We start from the raw sequence: 26,934 nt of genomic DNA, 5'->3' as shown, positions 1-26,934 counted from the left end.
CTATGAAAAAGTCTATGATAGTGTGCACCGGCCAATTTTGTGGAGAGTCCTGCGCTATTATGGAATTCCTCTTAAATATGTAAATTTGATTGTCTATTCATGAGCATATAAAATGCAAAGTTAATGTTAATGGAGTCTTATCAAATGAATTTCCAGTGAACAGCCGCTGTTCACTGATTGCTGCGGAGTACTCCAAGAGAATATGTTGTCACCTATGTTGTTTATTCCCCTCATGAATTTTGTAATGCGTAGAACAGTCAGAGATGGTGGAGAAGGATTGGACTGGATTAGTGATAGGAATTTAGCAGACCTAGAGTATGCTGATGATGCTCTCCTTATTAGCAGAATACCACAAGATTTAAAATGCTTGCTCACCAGAACGCATGAAATATTGCACGAGGTTGGGCTGAAGATAAATAGAAGAAAGACAGATTATGAGAACGGAGTATGCAATGGAAGATGAAATATCATTGCATTGGAAGGAGAAAAGATTAATGAAGTTGAATCATTTAATTATTTAGGAACTATGATCTCCAATATAAGGTCTTTAGAATTACAGTTTAGTGGAAGATTAAAAAAAAACAGACAATGGCTAGGTTAAGTAAAATTTGGAAATCAAATCGCCTAAAATTACATATAAAAATCAAACTATATATCAATTTAGTGAGATCGGTATTACTCTATGGACATTAAGTCATCGTTTGAAAATGAAACAATCTCCAATAGATTTAGTAGATTTGAGAACAAAGCCCTCAGAAGGATATTGGGAGTTAAATGGCAGGACAGGATTAGAAATGAAACTATAAGAGAGATTACTCGAGTGTCATATGTGGATGAGATCATGATGAGGGGTAGATGGAGATGGTTTGGGCATGCTCTTCGCACTCCCCAAGAGAGATTAGTTCAACAAACGTTCAGCTGGGCTCCACAAGGCCCTAGAAGAGTTGTAAGACCCAGGCCTACATGGCTGAGGACTTTGAAGCGTGAAGTAAGAGATGATGACTGGAGAAGTAATGAATTAAAAGCTCAAGATAGAGACGACTGGTGAAATCTAACCGAGGCCCTTTGCGTCAATAGGCGCAGGAGGAGATGATGATGATGATGATGTTTATATATATATATATATATATATATATATATATATATATATATATATATATATATATATATATATATATATATATATATATATATATATATACTCATCTTCATCAGCATCCGTTACTAGTCCACTGCGGAACTAAGGACTCAGAAATGTTCTTCCAATTGCGTCAGTTTATAGTTTTTCTTTGTCAGTCTACACATGCAAACTTTCTTAGTTGGTCCATTCATCGCCTTCTTTTCCTACCACTGCTTTGTTTGCAATCTCTAGGGACCCATCCTGTTATTCTCAATGTCCATCTGTTATCTGTCATTCTCATTATATGTCCTTTATATGAATAGATAATATTTTAGTGGTGTCCAAGAATTGAAGACAGCTTCAAATTCCAACACAGAAGTGTATTAAAGTTGATCAGGATGCCAAGAATAGAATTGATAAGAAATCAGACATTCCGCTGTTGAAAGCGTTAGAAGAATTCCTGGAATGTCCTTTGTCATCGCTCCCACTGGACTCGTAGCTGTCACACGTTCTCTGAACTAAACAAATTTAATCGTTAACAATAACAAATGATGTTGTCAGGTAGTAGGTTGGCCAAGGCACCAGCCACCTGTTGCGATACTACCACGAGAGAGTTATTGGGCCCTTTGACTGGCCAGATGGGATATTGGATCCCTCTATGGTTACGGCTTATTTTTTCTTTGCCTACATATACACCGAATAGTCTGGCCTATTCTTTACACATTCTCATATTTCCTCATACATCTGAAAACATTTAGATATACGAAAATTTCTTCTTCACTCAAGGGGTTAACTACTGCACTACAATTGTTCAGTGATTACTTTCCTCTTGATAAGGGTAGAGGAGACTTTTTAACTAAGAGAAGCAGCTCTTCTAGGAGAAAAACCCTCCAAAATCAAACCATTGTTCTCTAGTCTCGAGTAGTGCCATATCCTCTGTAACATGGTCTCCCACTGTCTAGGGTTAGAGTTATATTGCTTGAAAACTCGGCCACACTGTTTTATGTTTCCTTATTTCCTTTCTTCACTGGGTTATTTTCCCTGTTACAGCCCTTTGAGTTATAGCATGCTGCTTTTCCAACTAGGGTTGTAGCTTACCAAGTAATAATAATAATAATAATAATAACAATAATAATAATAATAATAATAATAATAATAATAATAATAATAATAATAACAGTGTGCCTATGTCCTCGTGATTCTTAACGCTTTGACTGGATTGGATTTGCGAGTTTGTGCTTTATAGACCAACGCTGGGGTTTGTGAGTCCATTCATCGGCCGTAACTGCTAAACTTTCGGTTTTTTCAGTTTTCTTGTAACGATTAAATTGCCTCTCATTGTTTATTTTTTCATACGAATTTAGACCAGAACCTCTTATAAAAATATGTTTTTTACTAAATAATATACGAGTTTTTATTTTCGTACACTCCTGTCCTGGTTTACTTCCTCTTATTTCTTTATTTCCTTTGGTCTTCTTTTCTATATTGGTAATAACAAGAAAATTATATAAGTTTGCACTTACATTTCTTTAGTATTTGAGTTATGAGTATCATTCACTGACACTTGCTTCCACTTTCTCTTTTCATGAGCTTCAGAAATACCATAATTGGTCGTGACTGAGGATTTTGAGCTTCGAATCACTTACAAACTCAACTCCGTAAGTTTTCTGAAAGTTAGCTTAGTCTGGGTACGATGTTTTGGTAACCTGTTTATCGTGATATTACCAGCCTACAGTGATTTCATGATCTGGTAAGTTCAAGTTTCTTTATCCTCTATTTTCTAAATATAGCCTCTCCAAATCATAAAATTCAGTTCATTACCTGGCTAACAAATAAAAATTAAAGGTAGGGTGAGTTTTGATTATTCATTATTCCTAAGGAAGTAAAAAGTAAGCGGGTATAGTGTTTGAAATTTAACAAGGAAATTTAGGTATAGTGTATTTTTGAGACATCTGTGGCCTATTAACGATTTATATATGAAAGATCTGTTTTAATGTTATTACTGTTCTTAGACTATGTTATTCTAATTGTTCATTACTTCTCTTGTAGTTTATTTGTTTCATTTCCTTACTGTACTATTTTTTTTCCTATTGGAGCCCCTGGGCTTATAGCATCCTGCTTTTCCAACTAGGGTTGTAGCTTAGCTAATAAAAGAAATAATAGTAATTTCAGAAAACATAAGTGGCAATCTCTGCAAGACAATAGCGCCAAAGTTTCCATAATTGGTTATGTGCTTAAAGCGTGTTTCCTGGATCAAGAAACCTTGCAAAGACTAAGCAGTCGATTTGTTTTCTTTCTCCTGTCAATTGCGTAGCTTAGAATTTGGAGGTGACTTGAGAAGAAGAATCTTTTTTCTTTTTCGGTTTGTTTGAAGGCGTAGGCACCAACAAGATTGAGACACTGAATCCAAAAATTATAATCTGAAATGTATATAGTGAAGATAACGCAGAGTTAAATACATCATTTAACATATATAGTTCCTTACTGTAATGTAAAAGAGATGATAAGGTGGATATTTCAGAGGCCAGCCTCTGGTTGGGCTTCTCATATTATGAAATACGTTCCAGAAAATCGAAAAGTTGTTCATGATTATAGTGATATAGTTATATTACAATGGGGAGCGTATGACTTATGCGACAGGTACCATGTGTTAACTTGCTTCTGCTCTCAAAGATGTGATCACATTGAAAAGGAATGGAGAGTTCAAGGAGCAGAGCAAAGTCTGGGGTATTGAGCTTGTCGCGACACTGGCAATTCATTTAAACATTAGTATTCAAGAGGTGGGGTACACAAAGTTGAATTTGTATTGAGCAATATATTTTCACAATAAATCATACACAGGTCTGAGCACTTTTAATTAAGTCTAAGAATTTCAATCTTGCAATGATTTTAAATAAAATATGTGCTCTTCATTTCATGGTAGCGATTTACAAATACAACTTGGGAGAAGAACGGTCAGGGGACGAAGACTTAACATTTACGTTAGTACAGTTTTCAAAGGCAATATAAAAGTCCAAGATTAAGTCTAAAAATGAGGGTTTTGGTTATGACGAGCAAAGGGGCAATAATTGTGACAACTTATCAGTTTGTTGCGTTAGGCCCGACTGATCCATGTCGGCATGTCCTGCGGGCATCGTAAGGCTTCACCGGCATTGTAGGGCGTGACCTCATGACGAAAGAAGAGAATGACCAATCATAGTCACCTTCGTCACAGTAATCCAGATACAACCGGTAGGCCTACGCCCTCCTGAGCCGTTGTTCCCTCAAGTCCCGCCTTTCGACTCCCCCACAAAATCTGCAAGATAAGGAGGGAGGCAGAAAACCATTCGTTGGCAGTTTGGCATGGAGACAACCTCTTCTCTAGTGGATGCTGATAAATCACCCCCCCCCCCCCAAGCTAGCCGGTGACCAGGGGTCATTCACATGACCACAAACAGAGATTCACCTTGAAACGGAAGAAAGTTCTTCGGATTTCGTCAAGTGTAGAATCTTTTATGACTAAAAACATAAGATATTAATCATAGGGTGAATTCGAGATGCTGCGAAACTTTGGGTATGGAATTAGAGAGAGTATAATAATACTGGTTATTGACACAACTGTTAATGTTTGAAATCATCAAAAACATAAAGCTGCGGTTAGAGTTTGGAAATAAGAAACCATAATAATATTACTCTGTGTGTTATAATAGCATAGAACTAGTATGCTAATGGGACTGATTATCTTGTGGCTACAAGGACTTTATATCAGAACCAGCATTCAAGGAGATAATTTCTTTTTATAACTCAAAAAGAATATTGGTATTCAGTGGACGTGCATGTATATACAAGAGAGGGCACCACAGGGCGCCGAACTTTTTTGTGTGAGGCTGCACCAGATATGCAGATCGCAAACTAAACAAATGTCGTCACATACAGCTGAATCTATAGACATTTTTGTATGATGTTCCCGAAAGCTTTGCTCATTACATTGTTATGCTCCACAAAATGGCCATGATACGGGTACCACGTAAATACACAAAGTCATTTTTTAACCTTTCAGATCAGTCCTTCAAGCATTCAGGTGGATATATTCTATGACCCCGTTTTAATTACTGATGCACTAACTAATCCCATTTTAAAAGACCGGTTTGCTGAACTGGTGAGATTAGACATGCCCAGTCAATAAGCAAAATTGGGAATGGCAAACACTAAGATACAGTCTAATACAAATTCATGTTCTTTATTTAATGAGATATAAAAAAAACAGTATTAATTGCTGTTTTTCCAGATTCCCACGAATGAAAATTACTGAATTAAGGATCTAAAATCTAAATTCTAAATGACTTTCATCTTCACGTACTCTTGAAATCTAAGGATCGAAATGCCTCATCTTCACTTACTCTTGAAATCTTGTATTCAGCGCCCGTAGAGTTTCGTGCGAGACTCTTCTTCTATTTAAAATTTATGTCCACACTGGATTATTAGCGATAATTCTTTTTTTTTTCTTTTTTTTTTTTTTGAAGATTGGCATTCGTCTGTAGATTAATTGACTGAAGTATATGTGGCAACTATTTCAAATAGGATGTGTGGGAAGCTTTATTCCATGTGGTCATATCACTCATGTTCTCAAAATCTTACACAGTAAACTTTGACATTGCCTTTGCGCTATCTACAGTCATATGATTAAATTTCTTGCCACTTGTATAATATATATATATATATATATATATATATATATATATATATATATATATATATGTGTGTGTGTGTATATATATATATATATATATATATATATATATATATATATATATATATATATGAGTGGAGATACCTTACCGTGGTAAAAGGATTTGTGTTTCGCTATGACCAACAAAGCTGTACTAGTGAAGGTTACCCATACAAGATTGGTTTGCTGTGAGCAACCAGACTAAAGTCTTCCACCATCACCAATCTGCAATGGTAAGTGTAGTGATGATATGGCCAAACCCCAGACATGAATAACGACATATCTGAGGCCTTTGTCCTGCAGTGGACTAGAAACGGCTGCATTCGTTGTATATATATATATATATATATATGTGTGTGTGTGTGTGTGTGTGTATATATATATATATATATGTGTGTGTGTGTGTGTGTGTGTGTGTGTGTGTGCGTTTATGTGTGTGTGTATAATCGTATGGTTTCCTATTTACACTTATCTTTGTTTGTGATGCCTATACGAAGTACAGACATATATAAGGTATGCATACGCTCACCATAATTCTGTTATTATAATTTGAAAAGGCAATAAGGAAATTTTTGGTTTTAGGTATTTGGCAAAAAGCCTATGGCCCTAGATCTTGCATTTGCTTTACTTGAAACGATCAAACACTGAACGTAAGTTGGCCATTACATAGTATTTTTGTTTATACTTATGATTCTTTATTTGACTCACCTTTTATTTTGGGAAGCTTCAGATGCTTTCACAGGGAGCTGCACTGCAACCGGGACAGCGTGTAGAGATATAAGTGAATCTGGTAGAGTGAACTCTTACATATTGTCAGAACATATGGTTTTATATGATGAAATATGTGTAATGTTTCATTTTTTCTTCTTGAATAGCTGTCAAATGAATGCAGGAAAGTCTGCTGGGAATTACAAGAGTAGACGTAGAGAATTAGTGCGCTGACCATTGTGATGTGATTTATTCCTTGTCAATAATAAATCCAGTATAATAAAGATTTTCTAGTTACGTGAAATACAGTCTCATTTTGTTATCTTTATATTTTTGTGTATGGTGTCATATTACCTGCTATGATTACCTACATATCCAGCTTAGTATTAGGTTCAATGGATTGATGTTTGTATGTATCAAGTAGTTTTATTTATTTAGATAGATATTAAGTTGTGTTTGAGTTTGAACAATACTTTCATCTTATGTGAGTCGTTGCTGTAATTTCTGTTGTATAAGATTAGTGCTAAGGTTAGTTAATCGATTAATATTGTATGCGAAACTGTGAGTTTATGCCATTGAATATTTATGTGATTGTATGTAGTGTGTAAATAGATAAATACAGCAGAAAACGAGATAAAAGCGTGAATTATTCTGGTTCCTAGAGCCCCTATGTCCCCCATATTCAGTTGTCTCTTGTGCTTCTGGGTAAGGGATCTTTCGTAAGGCTTGCTACATCTATCCTTCTAAAGTAACATCTCAAGCCTTGGGAGTAATGAAGGCTACCCATAATGTCGTTGACTGGTACTGTCTATGACTTGCCCATACCATCAAAGGAATTTGGAGTGAGAGATGGCTACGAGCATTGACAACCTCGGCAATTGAATACAAACTTCATTCCGTTTACCACCTTTGTCCAGTTACTTTAACAAGAATCCTCAAAATACGAGTAAGATATAGGATAAAAATAACATCTTTTTAAAAGGGTGATAAACCAATCGATGGGGAGAAATATAGAAAAAGGGTTGCCAAAGGACATTGCTTTTCTGGTCCCGCTTGTCTCGAAAAAGCATCTGCACTCCAAGACCAACGAACTTTGTTTGCAACGTAATTCATTCAAGTATTTGGAGAGTCGTGTCAAATCCACGCTATCATAACAATAGTCAAATAAGAATGTATAGTAATGTAATCTGAATAGCAGATGGCAGGTCTGTCATGAAGGTTTATAATCGAGTCTTATAACGTTGGAGGAGAAGGAAATGACAAACTTTTAGATTAAAGGTTACCAGAAGGTCTAGAAGGAACTACTTTAATATCTAGGAAGTGAGAGAAAGCGTACAAAATATGTTGAAATGTTAAAGAGTTGATATTGATATCTGCGCAGTAATTGCAAGGTTGGCGATTCCATCAATTAGAAGAAGAATATTCTAATGACTGTTTTTTTTTTTGGGGGGGGGGGGGGGGGCGCTGTTGACTCCCTATCCCGCAGAGGAAAGACTTATAAGTGAGAAAATATAATTGATAATTTTTATTATTGTTATGATTAACGGTTTTAAGCCTTTAGGAAAGCAAATTCCTGTTAATAACCTAATTTACTGAAGATCACAACTAATACAGTGATGCATTAATGTTAGGTTGGATCTGTAACACACTTTAGACAAATGAATTTCAGTCACTTGTAGAGAGAAGTAGTCACATTTTGAATAAGATTTTTTATTTTATTTTATTTCATAGGCAGATTTAGCGACAAAGAAACAGTCAGAAGAACGACAGAAGTATCGTCAAGAATTTTTGACTACTATTTTGAAGATGTTATTTTGGCTATTCATGAAATCAGGTAAAAATCAAATTAACCTTTGAGAGTACACCATAGAATCAATATACGTTATTTCTATTTACATTTTTAGGCTTTTTCCACTAAATGCTATAAATAATTAGTAAATGACAAGAGTTGGTGGCAACATTGAGAATACAAATTTTCACGGGTAGACTTCACTTTCCATTATGAAAGTAAGACCAAATAAGCGTTGTCTCGTCATCATATATTTTACCCCGTGCGTGAAGCATGAAAGGGGCATTACATGTAATGCCATTACATTTAGAATATTAAACTATGGGGTATTTTGTTAGGATATTTCTTTACTGTAATCTATGAATGTTGCAGTTTAGGCTACGCTGTTGAAAACTAAGGATGCATTTGTTAGAAGGTACATCACGGTACTTACTGCTTATGATGAGGTATCGTAACAAATAAATATGCGGTTCAAGCAAACTAATATATATAGTTATGATTATAGCAACATATTTTATAAAAAAGAATAGTCATTGAAAAAGTCGAACATTATTCGAAGGAAAGGTTTTAGATAATTACATCTTTATCTTGTTGGTGAAACATTAGAATTTTTTTCTGATAATTAAAGTAAAGAATTTTTATCATCTTCAATAAATGAATTAAAAGATGCATTTAGTGAAATTTGGAAGGCCATTTCCTTTTACATTTTAACAGTCTTCTATTTTTTTCTTGAAACATAATGTAAATAGCCATCGTGAATTTGCTAACAATTTACCTTTTATTGTTCCATATGCAAAATCTAACTTTACTAGCATAATTTCTCAACACTCTTCTGTACAAGTGAAGAGCCCATGGAGAAGAACAGACAATCGAATGGTACCAGGGTTTACTCATCAACTCTAATCATCTTGGAAGCTATCAGTCTTGAGTTGCTGCTATATACCCTGTGTCATATATGAATATAACATGTGCTTTCACAACAATCCTTCTTCTTCTTCCTATCTCTAAATGCCAGTTTTACTGAAACAATTACAGCAAACGGAATTGATGCCACTTTACAAGGTTATGTTTAAGGAAATAACCAAATATCCATCTATTATGATCAGAATCCATTATAATTTATGATATGTGTTGCTAGAATCCTTAGAACATACTGTCACTTGTTCAACACTAAAATTTTATAATGAAGGCTATCTCCGGGTTAACAGTATAGGCATAGTTTGCTTGGCCATACCATTAATAGTTTTGAAAAAAAAAATTTCTTGGTTTCGTCTGGACTCTAGGAGAGAGAGAGAGAGAGAGAGAGAGAGAGAGAGAGAGATCTACGCCTCGGTAAGGTCACTTATCTCTATGAGAGGGGGGCGAGTGGATAAAAGGCAAGTAATGCAACCTACAGTATAACAACCAGTTTGCGAGAGAGAGAGAGAGAGAGAGAGAGAGAGAGAGAGAGAGAGAGAATACCGGTTTCTTGATATTTTTACAGAAGGAATGTTGCTGAACTGGTACTAGTGGTTAAATGGTCGTCCGTAACTTTATTCTATTTTCTATTTAGAGTTCATGGAAGTACGCAGAAGGTCTCTCTCTCTCTCTCTCTCTCTCTCTCTCTCTCTCTCTCTATATATATATATATATATATATACTGAAGTTTGCTCTCTATGCTGCTTTTTCTGTCTCTTATTATTATCGCCATCATTATTCTTTCCATAGCTCTTTGAGTTGTAACTAACTTATGTTCTATGGCTTTAGTAAAACTCCAAGATTTTTTTATGCATAAGTTGTTAATACTAGTAGGACCACTTGAATAAATACCTTTCTTTTCAGAGAAAGTGTCATTTTACATTTCATAATCTCGTTTTGTTTAGCAAAAGCTCTCCATCCCATGCTTTTCATTTTAATTTAGGTCTCATGTCCTGGGGGAAACGCGTACCGTCTTGTAATGCTTGTAACTAAATTGAAGATACCTGCTGTAATTGACTGTTATCAAATAAATCTATGAAGAGAACTTAGCTTAAGCCTCAGACGACATCGTTGCCAAAATCGTGTACACGTAATCCAAGGTTTTTTTTTTTTTATAAGTGAATTTAAACTTTGTTAGTGAAAGAAAAACAAATGGTCAACGCAAAGCTCTATCGCAAAACTATCTTGATGAAAATAGTTCTAATCTATTTTTCAAGAGTGCAAAATGGCAAAGCGTAAAAGAATAGATTTCTTGGCCTAATTACCGATCTTCATACGACTACCAACTGAACATCCTAAGCTCAACACCGCTTCAAACACTTCGTTTAATATCATATTGTGTAAATTATCTATGATCATGAGTAGCGAGAGGTCGACACAAGCTTCTTATGTAACCGGCCCAGGATTGTGAGAAAGTTGCCAATTAGCTTGAATCGAATGTTGATAATGTGGAGAAATAAAAAGAGGATAAAGGAAAAAAAGAAAAACTGAAATACTTAAGATCTGAAAAAAATAATTACATAAGCAAATTAATGATAACCGTGTATGTCTGTGGAGTAAAATTTTACCGGCCTTGAAGATAAGTTTAGAGTATGCCATGGTACCGTTATCTTTGTTGGCTATATTATTGAAACAAGTGTCTAAAAATGTTTATCAGAGAGAGAGAGAGAGAGAGAGAGAGAGAGAGAGAGAGAGAGAGAGAGAGAGAGAGAGAGAGAGTCAAAACATTATGTGCTCATCACACGGTTATTGTTTTCATTAACCTTGAGGGAGATCCGAATAGATGATACCACAAATATGGAGCCCGTTTGGCCGTTATATAAACCTGAACAGTATTAGACAATTAGCTTAGGGCACTAAATTTTTTGAGATGGTCATAGTAATCTAAGGTCATACTAAATCACCGAACCCATCGTAAACTGCTGTAGCCTACGTGGGATTCCCTGGCATTTTAGGACTCAATAATAATGATAAATCTATGGACCGCGTAACAGCTGTTTTAGATTTCAAATATTTTAGTGTTTATTGTGTATCTTGTGCCTTTGTCGAAATAAGTTTTGTCTATAAAACCTGAAAAATGTAAGAATCTAAACTAATTTTTTAGACGTACTTTGTATTATATGAAACTAGAAGAGGGATGAACTTACCTTTTTTCATACCGACTATAGAAATAGCTACTTGACATATCACATCATTGCACCTCAAACATACATTATATATAAATAAATACACACACACACACACACACACACACACATATATATATATATATATATATATATATATATATATATATACACACACACACACACACACACACACACACATATATATATATATATATATATATATATATATATATATATATATATATATATATATATATATATATATATATATATTTATATACACACACACTAGTGTACGCAACCCGCCAAATTGACAGCCACATATCTGAATAGATATGCACACACGCAACCCCCCTCTCACCAGGGTATAGCTACTCCTCCTCCTTGCCCAAGAGACAGACAGACTAACGTGACCGGGAATATATATATATATATATATATATATATATATATATATATATATACAGGCCTATTATATATATATATATATATATATATATATACATATATCCAGATACTTGCTCTATTATATAGGAAGATATATCAAATGGTCTATCTGTGTTAGCTTGTTGAATGCAAGTAGGCTATCCCTGATTTAAGATCCAAAATATTACGTAGGAACCCTAAGGTTTTGACATTGACCCAATTAGTATCACCATAACATTTGACAGCATGGGAATATAAGTAGTAACAAAATCCATTTCAAAATGCATTTGTGTCATAGTCTAGGCTTCTTTTGAAAGGGAGATCGTTGAAGCGCTGCCTAATCATATTCAGAGTAGACATCGAAGTGTTTAAAATGATATTCGTGGTAGAAACTGCCAATAGCCTGTCTACCATGGTTCTTCAGAAACCTCGCATGTCATTCTGTCCAGTAGACCGACATAGTGGCTAATAAAAACGCATAGCCTCCGTTTGTACGTGGGATAACTTATTAGTACACACACACACACACACACACACACACACACACACACACACACACACACATATATATATATATATATATATATATATATATATATATATATATATATATATATATGTGTGTGTGTGTGTGTGTGTGTGTATAGGCCTATATAACCGTATCCTACGCCTTTTGACGCAAAGGGCCTCGGTTAGATTTCGCCAATCGTTTCTATCTTGAGTTTTTAATTCAATACCTCTCCACTCATCATCTCCCACTTCACGTTTCATGTTTCTCAGCCATGTAGGGCTTGGGCTTCCAACTCCTCTAGTGCCTTGTAGAACCCAGTTAAACACTTGGTGAACTAATCTCTCTTGGGGAGTACCAAGGGCATGCCCAAACCATATCCATCTACCCTTCACCATGATCTCATTCACATATAACACTCAAGTAATCTCTCTTATAGTTGCATTTATAATCCTGTCCTGCCACTTAACTCCCAATATTCTTCTGAGGGCTTTGTTCTCAAATCTGCTAAATCTGTTGGGGATTGTTTCATTGTCATACAACGACTTATGTCCTTACAGTAACGCAGATCGCACTAAACAGATATATAGTCTGATTTTTTTCATATGTAATTTCAGGCGATTAGATTGTCAAATCTTACTTAACCTAGCCATTGTCTGGTTTACTGTTTTTCAATCTTTCACTAAACTCCAATTCTAATGACCCTGTATTGAAGATCATAGTTCCTAAATACTTGAATGATTCTACCTCATTAATCCTCCTTCCAATGATATTTCATCTTTCATTGCATATCTATCTATCTATCTATCTATCTATCTATATATATATATATATATATATATATATATATATATATATATATATATATGTATATATATATATATATATATATACTAATGACTACGTGTGTGATATTTTGTCCCAGGTAGCGAACAAACTTCAGTTTTATGTTTGATTCTGTTACTATGCAAAGCGTGACCAACTAGCGAAATATCCACAGGGTACTGTTGTGGATAAGTAGACTTTATTAACTGAAATTTTAGTCAATGTGATTATGTGAATGCCATTATTGTCAAATAATCCATCAACTAAATGCCAAATAATTATTAGATACTTTTATTGTTGCGTTTTTCCCTGCAATCAAAATCTCTAGGAACGTTTTATTCCAAGTAGCGACGACTTTATTAATAGCAAGACCAAGCAGTTCACACAGTAGCATGGGGCGGCACCGGTTATGCCACAATTTAGTGCAGCGCAAAAGCTACTTCTATTGTTGCTGATAAAGAAAATGAATGATGACCCCGAATTTTACTTAAAGCTCTCAAGAAAAAGAAAAAAAACAACCAATAATGCATACACTGTCTAAAAACATGCAAATAATGTTCTACAATTAGTCCGTATACTTATTATGTAAGTAGTCAGCATCATGGCGAATTACAGCCTCTTACAGAATTAATCTTCCACGTCAGATGTCTTAGGCTTTATCAGCACAACTCAAAATATTTGCCATATTTGGGAAACAAAAGTATGCCCGGTCGAACTGCATGGTTCACAGTGGGTGATGAAATGGTATAACTTGAATTGAATAGTAATGAGTCTCATTGTGTGAAGTAGAATAGATCAACATTTATTCATGTGTATAGTATGTGGTTTATAACTGTCAAAAAGAAATATAATATTTAAACATATTTATATTCGATGTGAAATAAACACATTTAATGTCATTAAATTTTATGAATACAGACACCTGATATCGTCATATAATATCACAACTTTAATTCTCTGGTTTTGAGAGTTCACATAAGCTTCTCACATTATATTAGATTCCTTAATATAGAGATCGAATTTATCAGTATATATAATTTACCTCTAAAATTATTGAGAAACAATATATATTTTCGGAGCGAACATATTGGAATGCCCGATGTATCGACAACTTTCTTCATTTGTCGTCTACGTCTTCAGTTAGCTCAACATGGCCTTAACCCTGCGTTTGGTTTCTCGGTGTATTCGACCAAATTTCTGTCTTCAGAGACTACCCCAAATTACTCCATCCTGGCAAAATGTGGCCAGACACCTGAGCACGACAGAATGTGTCTTGGGAGGTAAGGTCAATATTCCATGAAGAAATTTATCGTATTTCACTACTTTTCTTCACTACGGTGATCAATCAGCTGATTGCTGTAGAGCTCATCGGCAAAGTTCACTTGTCGAAGTTTCCTGGATTCATTTTATATTTTGTTGTAATGACAGTTACTGGACTTTCAAGAAGCTAGTCCCTTATGGTCATAGGTAGTTGAAAATCTAATTGTAAAATGTAGTTCATGTTATTAAAAGGGTAATGCCAACTTTTATTGTTGCATTCCAAACTGGTGACTGAATGACTGCCCAACCTTCTGAATGCTACTAGGTAGCTTAGTAGATTTTAGACTAGAATAAAGCTTATCCATCTGTAGACTAGCTTATTGGTCTGTATACGAGTATGTCCGTCTGTAGATTAACCTGTATGTCTATAGACTAACCTAATTTCAACTTGAAAATATATACGGTAGTGTTATGGATTTACACCAACCACCAAAAGTTATGGATTTGCTCATTCAAACCTAATTATTCAGGTTTTATTATAGAACGGTCCAATATTAGTGAGGACATTGGAAATTATATAATTGAATAGATCTTTGTAAATACGCTATTTTGAATTCTATATACTACTGGTGGAAACCTCTGTTAATGAAGTCACACGTTTTAATAAAACAAATCCCGTTTTGCTCCTTTTGTCTACTAGGCATAGGCCAAAGGAGCCTCCTTCCACCCAGAAGTTCAGAAAAAGTGAAAGGTGGTACTTATGTCGAATAGTTACTTATTTGAACAGAATGAATGGCAAAACAATTTATATTCAAAATGTCTTTATTTGATTTCAATATTGGAATGTACAATATACTGTAATTATAGCTCTTATTTTATTTATCATGATGATAATGAAAAGTTAAGGTACAAACATGTGGTTGATATATTCAGTCTGATACTGGGGAAATGAAAGCTAAGTCTGTGTTTAAACAGAGGCTGGAATTACAACTCGCCCATATGTTAAGGTTTCAAGATTTTTGGTGATCAATCTATACTGAAGAAATTTTTTAATTCTTTCATTCTATCTTGTTTCGAGTATTGTTCTGTCTGGTCTTCAGCTGCTGATTCTCATCTTAATTTGTTGGACTGGAACTTGCGGTCTATTAAATTGCTTATTCCTGATCTAGATATTAATCTCTGGCACAGTCGTTAAATTGGTTCGTTATACATGTTGCATAAGATTTTTCATAATTCTGATCATCCATAACATTCAGGTCTTCAAGGACAGTTCCATCCTGTTCTTAATACTAGGTATGCGGTTGATTCTAATAGTCAAGCCTTTTCCATCATGAGGCTCAATATTACATGATATTCGAGAAGTTTTATTCTATCTGTGACCAAGTTGTGGAATGATCTTCCTAATCAGGTAGTTGAATCAGATCTCCAAAAGTTCGAAGTTGCAGCAAATGTTTTTATGTTGAACAGGCTGGCACAAGTTTTTTTATAGTTTATATATGAAATTTCTGTTTTGATGTTATACAGTTTTAAAATATTTTATTAATTGTTAATTATTTCTCATTTATTTATTTCCTTATTTCCTTTCCTCACTAGCCTATTTTTCACTGTCGGAGCACTTGGGCTTATAGCATCTTGCTTTTCCAAATAGAGTTGTAGCTTAGCTAATGATAATAATTGATAATGCTGAAATACTAGCCCACGAGGTTAGTGAGCATAGCGAAATATGTTCCGCTTGCCTGAACATAGGAGTTTTGATTGATTATCAATTATCTGGCATCCTGACATCTATGGTCATTGACGTTGAGAAGATAATGTTTAATCGTGAGGGAAGCATATTTTGGCAGAGCAAAAACCAATAAATCATGAGCTCAATAAAGTAAGGAGGCATCTGTAATATGACGAACGACTCCATTATAAAATGTGTTGAAAACTCACGTTTTCTGTGTGTCCGGAAGTTCAGGCAAATAAAAGCTCTTGTGCTTTGACTGTTTCAATACTATTCATTGATTTTGATTATAACTGTATATTTATTACGCTAACTTGCTTTTTATGATGATGACTAGCGGAAACAACAAAAGTTTTAAAAATGTCAATTTAGACATATACAGTAATTAGACTGGTACACGGTATATTTGAAGGTGTTTTGAATGTAATTGATGATGATACCTAGCACAAAGCCATAGCTTTTCAGTTATGATAATCGGCCCACCATAACTCAAAAACTGGATTTCCACTTGCAATTATTATCAAAATCACTCAAAATACATTAAAAAAGTATTGTTTTAAAGAAACCATTTACTGCACTCTTCTATGATTTTACAGTTAGGTAATTCTATACAATAGCTCTGCCACTAATAATTAGTGCTTTTTCTAAAGCTGACTTTTTGAGGAGGAGGAGGAACAGTTTTTTTACCGTATTTGTTAACCTTAGCAATCTTGGGGGGTCTTCAGTGGGAAACAGTGGTTTTTGGGTGGGGAATGAATGAAAGATCCATTTCAACATGAGAATAATGGCACATGTAGAATTAGCAGTAAACAAGACCACCAGTTAACTTAATCAAATGTCTACCTAACCTAACCTAGTAGCCGTATTTTTACCTTGCAGTGGGGACCCCCCTTTACACAGCCTTATTAAATATGACTGCCTAAAACCCTGTGTACTAACTTAGGTTGGAGGGTAAAGGTGAGCTGCACCTTTCCGACTCAATACCCTATCATTTATGGTTTTGAGAGAAATTCTTAATTCCTTTTCAACAAATTTATAACTAGATTTAACTCCAGTATAATTATACATAAGTAACAAATTAGATTCTATATCTAAATGAGATTTTTCAAACCAAGTTCCCTTAAAAATGGATACGTAAAAACTACACCTTTTTTTTCACTTTGTTGTTTTTCAATATAACATGGCTTCTGTCACACCAAAATGCTTTTTTTTATTTGTTAATATCAAGTCGACACTTAGAACCACAGGTAGGGCAAATAGTGTCACTTTCATTGTTAATAACACCGTAATCTTGGCAGTAGTTTTTTATTCTTTCGATGTTACCACTATAATGCAAAACAAAATCTTTATAATTTAGATAATAATTGAGACAAGAACTTGGGAGAAAATCCACAGAAATGGATGTCAGACTAAATGGTAAATGAGAAACCGCACCAGACGTTAAAGGTTCACACTCCTCCGTGGCTCTCAAAAGACTGAAAAATTAGCAGTGGAAATTATGTGAAAAGTGTCAAAGTGTTCAGTTTCCTAGTAAAACTGTCACTTGATTGGGTGTTCAAGTCACGTGATTCTAGTTTTGTTAAAATGCTAGTCCTAAATAAAGTGTGGGTAATCATCATTGGTTAAAAACTATGATGTTTGGGTGACGTCTTGCTACATAGAATACAGTCGATGATGTAATAATGTCAAAATCTATGTTTTTAACATGGAAACGAACAAACGAGAGCTCAGTCTGAAGAGGAATTTGAGAGATATGAAGTGGAGGGACCTAGTTTTTTCAGGTGGGTCGAATTTAATTTTGATTTTTAAACCACTTCTAGACCAGCACTGCTTAGATTTATATATCAAACAAAACATTGGACTTCCCTCTTTTTAATGAAAGTACTTAAATTTGACAAATTGCTGGTTGAGCTATTGTATAGAATTACCTTACAATTATTCATATTTGGTTAGGATTGGTGGTGTTGAGTAAATTAGGTGTCTGATGTCATAGCCTTTGCTTGTATAGAGGTGGAGGATGACAGCTACTGGTGGAAAGAAACTGCTTGGTGCAGGAGCGAATCTTGACAGTCTTTCCTCACCTTCTTGGTCATTCCTTCTACTTCCTCCATGGGGAAGCAATAGTCCCTTGATTGAAGCATTTCGTAAGTAAAGACTCCCGCCCCTTGTATTACGCCTCATAAGGCCCCAGTTGGTCCACTGCTTGGCTGCTTGATTAGTAAGAAATTCGATTCTCCGTACTACAGTCAGGACTACATCCCATATGGCTATCCTCTTCTCCGGGTTGTCCACGGTGTTAGCCAAGAAACCAACTGTTCCTGATGAGTGGTCCATCTAACTAGGAAGCTGCCTGAAGAGTTGTCATAGGTGTAGCTTCTGTCATCAAGGAGGAGACTGAGGCCATAGCCAGCCGACTTGGCAGGACTTCCGGGGTTGAGGTTGCTACCAGGGAAAGAAGGAAAGGAAATGCCCCTATGTGTCTGGTAGTATTTCCTCAGTTATTCCTTTTAAATCTTCGGAATCCTTGTCAAGCTCTGTCCCCTCTCTCGGAGACTGTACCCAGTGCTGTGAGAGAGGTCTTTATCATCATTTTCTTGTTCTCCCACCCTAAGGCTGCCCATTCATGAGTGATCTGATCGAGAAATTGGATCGTAGTGGGTGGAGCTTTGATATTGTATGGGTGATCAGATCTTCATAAACATATCATTTCAGTCTCGGCCGCAGAGCAGTTAACATCTATGTTGGAACCTCTCCATAATAAAGACCTTTATAGCATTGCTTGTTTACTTGTAGATATATGATTTAGGAAAGAGGAAGGAAATAAGAAGAGATGTTGTTCTAAACTATGGCTAGAGAAAAGGGCGGTTTTCTCACTTGAATTTACTGGAGAAGTTGAAATTGCACCCCTGTGATTGGTAAATTATCTGCTCATGGATATGGTCACATTATGAATTGCTAATTAGAGTAGTGCTTTATGTAAATAAACAAAACACATGCATGAGGATCGCCATAACACCCTATGAAAGCCTTTCTGCCACAATACGATATTTAGCAACATGACGATTATATCAAGATATCAAATTCCGTGTGGCAATATCTACTTAGCACTTAGGTCTAATTATTCCAGAAACCTGTTAAGCCATATGGACTTTGCTAAAAATAGAATTCCAGAAGGTAAACAACTAGGTTTTTATCTCTATTAATCACACATAATAGCAACATGCTCTCAAATGACATGGTATACATGTTTAAAGTAAAACTGCACTGTATTGTTTTAAGTCTGTATAAATTAATGATAGCTGTCGTCAATGCAAAAGGTGAATTTATCATGTGGGATTTTTGAACAAATGGAAGAATTTCTGATGGGGTATTATTGAAAACAAAAAATTTTAAACACAAGACTTACCCGGTGGTTATATAAATATAGCTTTCGTCTCTGACGTCCCGGCAGAAATTCAAAACTCGCGGCAATCGCAGATTGAGTAGCCAGGTGTAACACCAGCGCCCTCTGTCGCGAGGTACAGAACCATTCCATGATTCCTCAGATTTTTTCTGCCGGTTACGCCGGCAACATCGTTGGATATTCACTCGTTATTAACCTGAATTTTGGCAGTTATCTTGGTGATGTACTACTAATTTGGGTATTGGCATTCGCTTGTTTTGGTTTTGTTTGATATTTGATCGCTATGTTCATAGCTTAAAAGGTAGGATTAGAAGTTTTTTCAACCTACTGTAAAACTAACAAAAAACATGATGGCGGTAGGTAAACACTCTGCCTACTTTATGACGTCACAGTCATAGGACGTAAGCTACGTAGACTACTTAGTATGACATGCAATTTCTTTCTTTTTCTACAAAGAATGATAAGTGAATACTATCTTACAAACCAAAGTATTTAAGTTTTATAAGATAAAAGGAATATGTTATTTTAAGAAAATATTTGTCCTTTTAGTATGCTTTTTGTAGATAATCTAAAATCTATTTTCAAAGATTAAATAAATTGGCGTACAGTTTAATTTACGCTACGTAGTATTCATGACAACCGATATAGTCCCACAATTCTGTGTATCGTTTGCTTTTTCGATATTGGTATAAGATAAAAGGAATATGTTATTTTGAGAAAATATTTGTCCTTTTAGTATAATTTCTTTAGATAATTTATTTCAGAGATTAAATAAAACTAGCGCACAGTTAATTTTACGCTACGTAGTATTCATGACAATCGATATAGTCCCACAATTCTTTGTATCGTTTACTTTTTCGATACTGGGAATACTAATATTTATCGTATAATACATATAGATGTTCCAATTGTAAAGTGTGGCAAATCATCTTTTATTGGAAACCCTTAAGTAATAAATGTTGTTTACATATGTATGTACATTATTCCTATATCTGTTCATTTAATATTTTATATAAAATATTTTGTTACAATTTATATAGGATTCAGAAAAAACTTATTGCATTCTCATTCAAGCCCTTGACAGAATAGTAAGATCTCTCACAATGGACAGGAGTTTAAAAGTGTAAGTTTTCAGTGCTAAATTAGTGCAGTGAATTTATTCAGTACAGTGGAGGGTGCGTCTGCTCGGACCTGTCGTTATCCTATCCTCAGACCTCTTCCAAGCTCCCCAACCCTTGGGAGAAGGAATGTCGATCGGCGAAAGGAAACGAGAGGCATTAGCGCCCTAGCAGACGTCCCCTCGAGCGTTCCTGTTGACGCCTCCTAGAACGCTCGCCCTCGCCGTGGGTAAGGCGAGGTAAAAGTGTTATCTAACGCCGAGCGTCAGAGCTATGGACAGCAAGCTACTAACGCTGCTGTAAGAGTTTGACATGATTTTTGTAACTGAGTGCAACTTCTTTGTCTCTTTTGTTCGATGAGCGAACGGCTTAGTTCCGAGTGTCTGAATCGCGAGCGTCATTGTTCCGAAAGTCACGTGGCGCCGAGCGTTAAGCAGTTGCATGACGTCAAGCCTCCAGTGAGCATGGAAAACAGTTGGACTTGACGTCGAGTGTCGAGCAGTTAGACATGACGCCGAGCGTCAAACAGTTACGTGATGTCAAGCAGTTGGACGTGACGCCGCATGTCAAGCATAGCTCCGAGGGTCTAGATCGCGAGCGTCTAAATCGTGAACGGCATTGTTCCGAGAGTCACGTGACGCAGAGCGTCGCACAGTTGCATGGCGTCAAGAGTCCAGCAGTTGGACTTGACGTCGAGTGTCAGGCAGTTAGACGTGACGCCAAGCGTCGCACAGTTGCATGGCGTCAAGAGTCCAGCAGTTGGACTTGACTTCGAGTGTCAAGCATGACGCCGAGCATCAAGCAGTTACGTGACGTCGAGCGTCAAGCAGTTGGACGTGACACCGAGTGTCAAGCATAGTTCCCAGCGTCTATCGCGTCTAATCGCGGACGTCATTATTCCGAGAGTCACGTGGCACCGAGCGTCAAGCAGTTGCATGGCGTCTAGCTCCAGCAGTTGGACTTGACGTCGAGTGTCAGGCAGTTAGACGTGACGCCGAGCGTCGCACAGTTGCATGGCGTCAAGAGTCCAGCAGTTGGACTTGACTTCGAGTGTCAAGCATGACGCCGAGCATCAAGCAGTTACGTGACGTCGAGCGTCAAGCAGTTGGACGTGACACCGAGTGTCAAGCATAGTTCCCAGCGTCTATCGCGTCTAATCGCGAACGTCATTATTCCGAGAGTCACGTGGCACCGAGCGTCAAGCAGTTGCATGGCGTCTAGCTCCAGCAGTTGGACTTGACGTCGAGTGTCAGGCAGTTAGACGTGACGCCGAGCGTCGCACAGTTGCATGGCGTCAAGAGTCCAGCAGTTGGACTTGACTTCGAGTGTCAAGCATGACGCCGAGCATCAAGCAGTTAGACGTGACGTCGAGCATCGAGACTCGGACATCGTGGTTACACCAGTTGGGCCAAACGTCGAGATCGCGAACATCTTAGTTCCAATCGTAATGACCGTGAGGGTCTAGCGTTGGAACATTGTTACGCCAGGTGCTATATTAAAAGATACAGAAATAAATATTTACTGGAAAGATATTATTTTCTCAGACCAAGGCCCGCTTGAACTAACTCTTGGTGTCTGTTGGAGGACGAGAATTAAACCCCTAAAAGCTTGAGGCCAGTATTCAGGACCTTAAGGAGTTGACTCTTAGGAAACAAGACATCTCTACCTCGGTTAGAGACTTGTAGGAGGAAGGGATTGACGATCTTTTTTCCCCTCTTTATCTTTTAGAGGAAGTCTCTTAGGAGAGGTTCCTAAGATTCTTCTTTAGGAAACTCATGAGAGTTTTTCTGAAGAGTTTACGATTCATTTTGTGCCTGCTGCTCCTCGTCCCGCCCTCAGAGTTTTCGCTAAGGAAGGTGTCGAAGGAGTCTCTGTTTACTAAGATGGTGCTGTCTCGATCATCTAATAGAGCTTTGAGGATGATGGGAGACTGGATGCAATCCAAGTATTCCAGGATAACAAGGGTGGAGGTCTAGCCACATTAAGGTCGAGGACCTTATGGCAGCCCCACAGAGACTTTTACAGCCCCCTGGGTGGATCGCTGAGTCTCTCAAGGAATGCAGGTAAATGAGGCATAAAAACCTATGAAGCCAGTTTCCTTATCAGTTATGCCAGGATAGCAAGCGGGGAGGTCTAGCCACGTTAAGGTCTAGGACCTTGTGGCAGCCCCACAGAGACTTTTACAGCCTGAGTCTCTTAAGGAATGCAGGCAATGAGGCAGGATAACTTTGAATCAGTAGTCAAAATTGAGGTACGCACCACCCTTTTTTTTTCCTCTCTTCTCCCTCAAGAGTTGGTCAAAGACGCAGGTTTTGGTGTCTAAATCAGCAAGAAAGTTTCTGCATACTTTTTCTCGAAACCACACAGACAACGGTAGGAGCCAGACTTAACTACTTCTGGCGAGTCTGGGAGAGGAGAGGAGCAGATCTTTGGTCTGTGCTATTACTAAAGGATGGATGCGAAATCTTTTTCTCTAATGAAACCTCCTTTATTAGTTACTCCGATAGACCTCTGCCAAATACAGAGAGGAGCCAAAGGGACAGGCTATGCAACATCAAATGTCTCTCTTTTTGGAGGAGGCGGCTATTGTCCAGTCCTGAATGTAACTGCTCTCAACGCCTTCGTTCAGAAGTCAAAGTTCTCCATGGAGACATCAAAATCAGTCCTTACAGTAGTAGGAAAGGTCCACTGGATGGTCTCTTTAGACCTCCAGCATGCTTACTTCCACATCCTCATCCATCTGAACTTCAAGCAATTCCTGAAGGTTTGTGTATAGGACTAAGTTATCCAGTTTTGGGCTCTTTGTTTCGGCCTAAGCACCACCTTTCAAATAGGTGGTGCGTCTGCTAGGACCTGTTGTTCTTCTAACCATAGACCTCTTCCAAGCTCCCTAAACCCTGGGAGAAGGAATGTCGAACGTTCTAACCATAGACCTCTTCCAAGGAATGCCGACCATAGACCTCTTCCAAGCTCCCCAACTCCTGGGAGAAGTAATGTCGAACGACAAAAGGAAACGAGAGGCTTTAGCTCCCGAGCAGATGCCTCCTCGACCATACCTTTTGACGCTTCCCAGGACACTCGCTTTCATCACAGGATAGATGAGGTAAAAGTTTTTTCGTCATCTTCAGATGACGCAGCACCCAGACGAGGCTGGCGTCAATCTTCCAGTCCTCTGAAGAGGAAGGTGGACACGGTCAATCAGCGTCCTATCATGACACCACAAGCTTCTGGTTGTAGTCTTTTGAGCAATCCTGAGTGTTTTTTCATTTTACCAAAGAAAGCTCTTCTACCGAACCTCCTTTTAGGATGTCGGCAACTGTCATGAAACGTCCAACTCACCCAGTTGCAGGACTGCTGTCTGAGCCTGTCATGACCTCGGTTCATGCTCCTCCTCCACCGTCAGACGGGTTATCGTCCTCTGGACGCTCTGCATGTTCTTTAAACGGTGTAGAAAGAGAGCTTGTGGTAGACGTGACGTCTCCTGTACCACAACAGGTTGATCCTAATTTTAATAGGCTGCAAGATATGCAACAGAAACTCTCTCTTTGCTCATGCTGGTTTATCAATTAGAGAATAGCAGGCCTGGACCCTGAGCGTCGGGTAACTTCGCACCTGGACGCCAAGCGTCATAAGGCTACTAGTCGAGAGGTTCTTGTTAACGAACGTCTTTACAACTCCCCCGTTAAATGTCTTGTTTTAGCCACCTTAACCCATGGAGTCGAGCAGACAGACGTGACGTCGAACGTCCACCTAACGTGACGTCGAACGTCCACCTAACGTGACGTCGAGCGTCCTGCCGGACGTGACGTTGAGCGTCCAGCAAGACGTGACGTCGAGCATCTAACAGGACGCGACGTCAAGCTTCAAGCAGAATGCGACGTCGAGCGTCAAACAGCTTGTGACATGGACATGTACGCATTTCCACCGTTCAAATTCATTACAAAGTGATGCAAAAATTTGTGTCACATGAAAGGACGGATTGACTCTAGTGGCCCTCTTTTGGCCCTCAGAGAGTGGTTCACAGAGGTACTGGAATGGATGGTAGACACTCCCAGAAGTCTTTCATTAAGAGGAGATCTACTCAAACAACCCCACTTGGAAAGGTACCATCAAAATCTCCAAGCTCTACATCTAACTGTCTTCAGATTATCGAAAAACTCACAAGAACTTGAGGTTTTTTGAAGGAAGCAACTAGAGCTTTTGCAAGAGCAAGGAGGACTTCTACCATCAAGGTTTGCTAATCCAAGTATGAGGTTTTTAGAGAGTGGTGCAGAGTCAACTCTCTTTCCTCGTCCAGTACTTCTATAACTCAGATTGCTGACTTCCTGTTATATCTTCGAAGGAAGCGCAATTTTGTCATCCTCTACCATCAAAGGATACAAGAGTATGTTAGCAACCGTATTCATGGCACAAATACTTGGACCTTTCTAATGTTAAAGACCTACAAAAACTTCTCAAATCATTTGAAACATCAAAGCAACAGCTCCAGGATTCACCAGCTTGGAATCTGAATATTGTCCTGAAGTTCTTTATGAGTGACAGGTTTGAGCCTTTGCATTCATCTTCATTTAAGGACCTCACAATGAAGACACTTTTTTTTGGTCAGTCTGGCGACAGCTCAAAGAGTCCGTGGGATTCATGTTTTTAGCTAAAACATTGATTTTGTCAAGATAACAAAGCTATCTGCTCATTGCAGTTAGGCTTTCTCGTCAAGAATGAACGCCCTTCTCAACCTCGGCACAAGACTTTTGAGATTCCGAACCTTTCGGATGTGATTGGCGAGGAGTTGAAGAGAGTCCTGTGCACAGTAAGAACCCTGAAGTTCTATCTGGACTGTACGGAAGAGTTGCGAGGCAAGTCGGAAGTTCTTTGGTGTTAGGTCTAGAAGTCCTCGTGACAGATGTCGAAGAATGCACTTTAATTTTTCATCAGGCTCTTAATAAGAGAGGCTCATGCACATTGCAGTGAGGCAGACCTCAAGTTTTTAAAAAGCCAAATCGCATGAAGTTAGAGCTGTAACAACTTCGGTGGCCTTCAAGCAGAATAGATTGTTGCAAAGCATTAAGGACATAACCTTTTGGAGGAGTAAATCTGTGTTCGCTTCACATTATTTTAAAACTTGTCCAGACTCGTTATGAGGACTGCTTCACTCTGGGACCATTCGTAGCAGCGAGTGCAGTAGGGGGGAAGGATCCACCACTACGTTCCCATAATCCTAATACCCTTTTCTTCTCTTGAACTTTAGTATTTTTATGGTTGTTTGTGGAGATTGTGACAGTCTTCCACAATCATTGATTTTAGTCAGGTGGTCAATTTGTTCCTTGAGAGCTCCAGGAACAAGGGTATTGGAGGAGGTATTTACACCGGTTTGACAGCTCCTAGAGGTCTTCAGCCCCCTGGGTGGATCGCTGGATCTCATAAGGAAAGCGGACATAATGAAAGTATTCATTGAAGTCAGCATCCTTATCAGGTACGAACCCTTAAGGTTTATTAACTCTTAAGTGAAATTCCAACAATGTTGGCTGTCTCTGACCCTCCACCAAGGGTGTCAATCAGCTATACTGTATTTAAAATGATATTTTCATAAAATAAATTTTGGTTATATAAATTTGATTCCCTCCTCCTCCCCTCTAGAGAGACAGTCTATGGGCATGGAAAATCTGAGGAATCATGGAATGGTTCTGTACCTCGCGACAGAGGGCGCTGGTGTTACACCTGGCTACTCAATCTGCGATTTCCACGAGTTTTGAATTTCTGCCGGGACGTCAGAGACTGAAGCTATATTTATATAACCACCGGGTAAGTATGTTCAAAAATTTATTTTATTATGAAAATATCATTCTAGTGAAAAATTAGCCAAATAGTCTTCCAATAGCCTATGCTGCCCCTCCATCATCCTCGTCGGAACCTTTTACCTTTTTTGTTTCCAAGAGATGTTTTTCAATGAAAGATTACAAAACAGAACTTATGTTCAAAATCAGCTTAATAAATAGATAAGAGTTTTTAACTGTAGATTGCCCAGAGCTCAGAGATTAGTCGAGATTGCATTCGTATGATTGCTAGCAGTTTTTCGAATATTTTCTGCTCCAATTTGAAATTAGAAAAGGCCGTGTTGTTTGTGGCACAATTATATATGACGTCATGTTAAAATTCCTGGTAACAGTATTATCCATTATTATTACGTGATGGAAATATACACAACATTCAAGATGGAGAAAAGATTGAGAACTGTTTTACTATTTCATTGGTGATGGTGC

The 26,934-nt window shown here is 37.5% G+C and overlaps 1 protein-coding gene across 2 annotated transcripts in view; it reads left to right on the top strand.

The window, feature by feature from the left end:
* The first annotated feature begins 14,281 nt into the window (after window positions 1-14,281).
* Window positions 14,282-26,934, top strand: part of ppl (pumpless) — an 82,415-nt gene continuing 69,762 nt past the window's right edge. The window contains exon 1 of one of the 2 annotated variants that reach the window (XM_068359146.1): window positions 14,282-14,450. In XM_068359146.1, coding sequence (XP_068215247.1) covers window positions 14,321-14,450 — 130 coding nt within the window. In that variant the 5' untranslated portion in view covers window positions 14,282-14,320. The remainder of the gene's footprint in view (window positions 14,451-26,934) is intronic. The other variant, XM_068359136.1, reaches the window with a different exon arrangement.

The sequence above is a fragment of the Palaemon carinicauda genome, chromosome 2 (assembly GCF_036898095.1).
Source record: "Palaemon carinicauda isolate YSFRI2023 chromosome 2, ASM3689809v2, whole genome shotgun sequence".
Lineage (NCBI taxonomy): Eukaryota > Metazoa > Arthropoda > Malacostraca > Decapoda > Palaemonidae > Palaemon > Palaemon carinicauda.
Note: the sequence above shows the minus strand (reverse complement) of the source record. Positions and strands in the feature narration are given on the sequence as shown.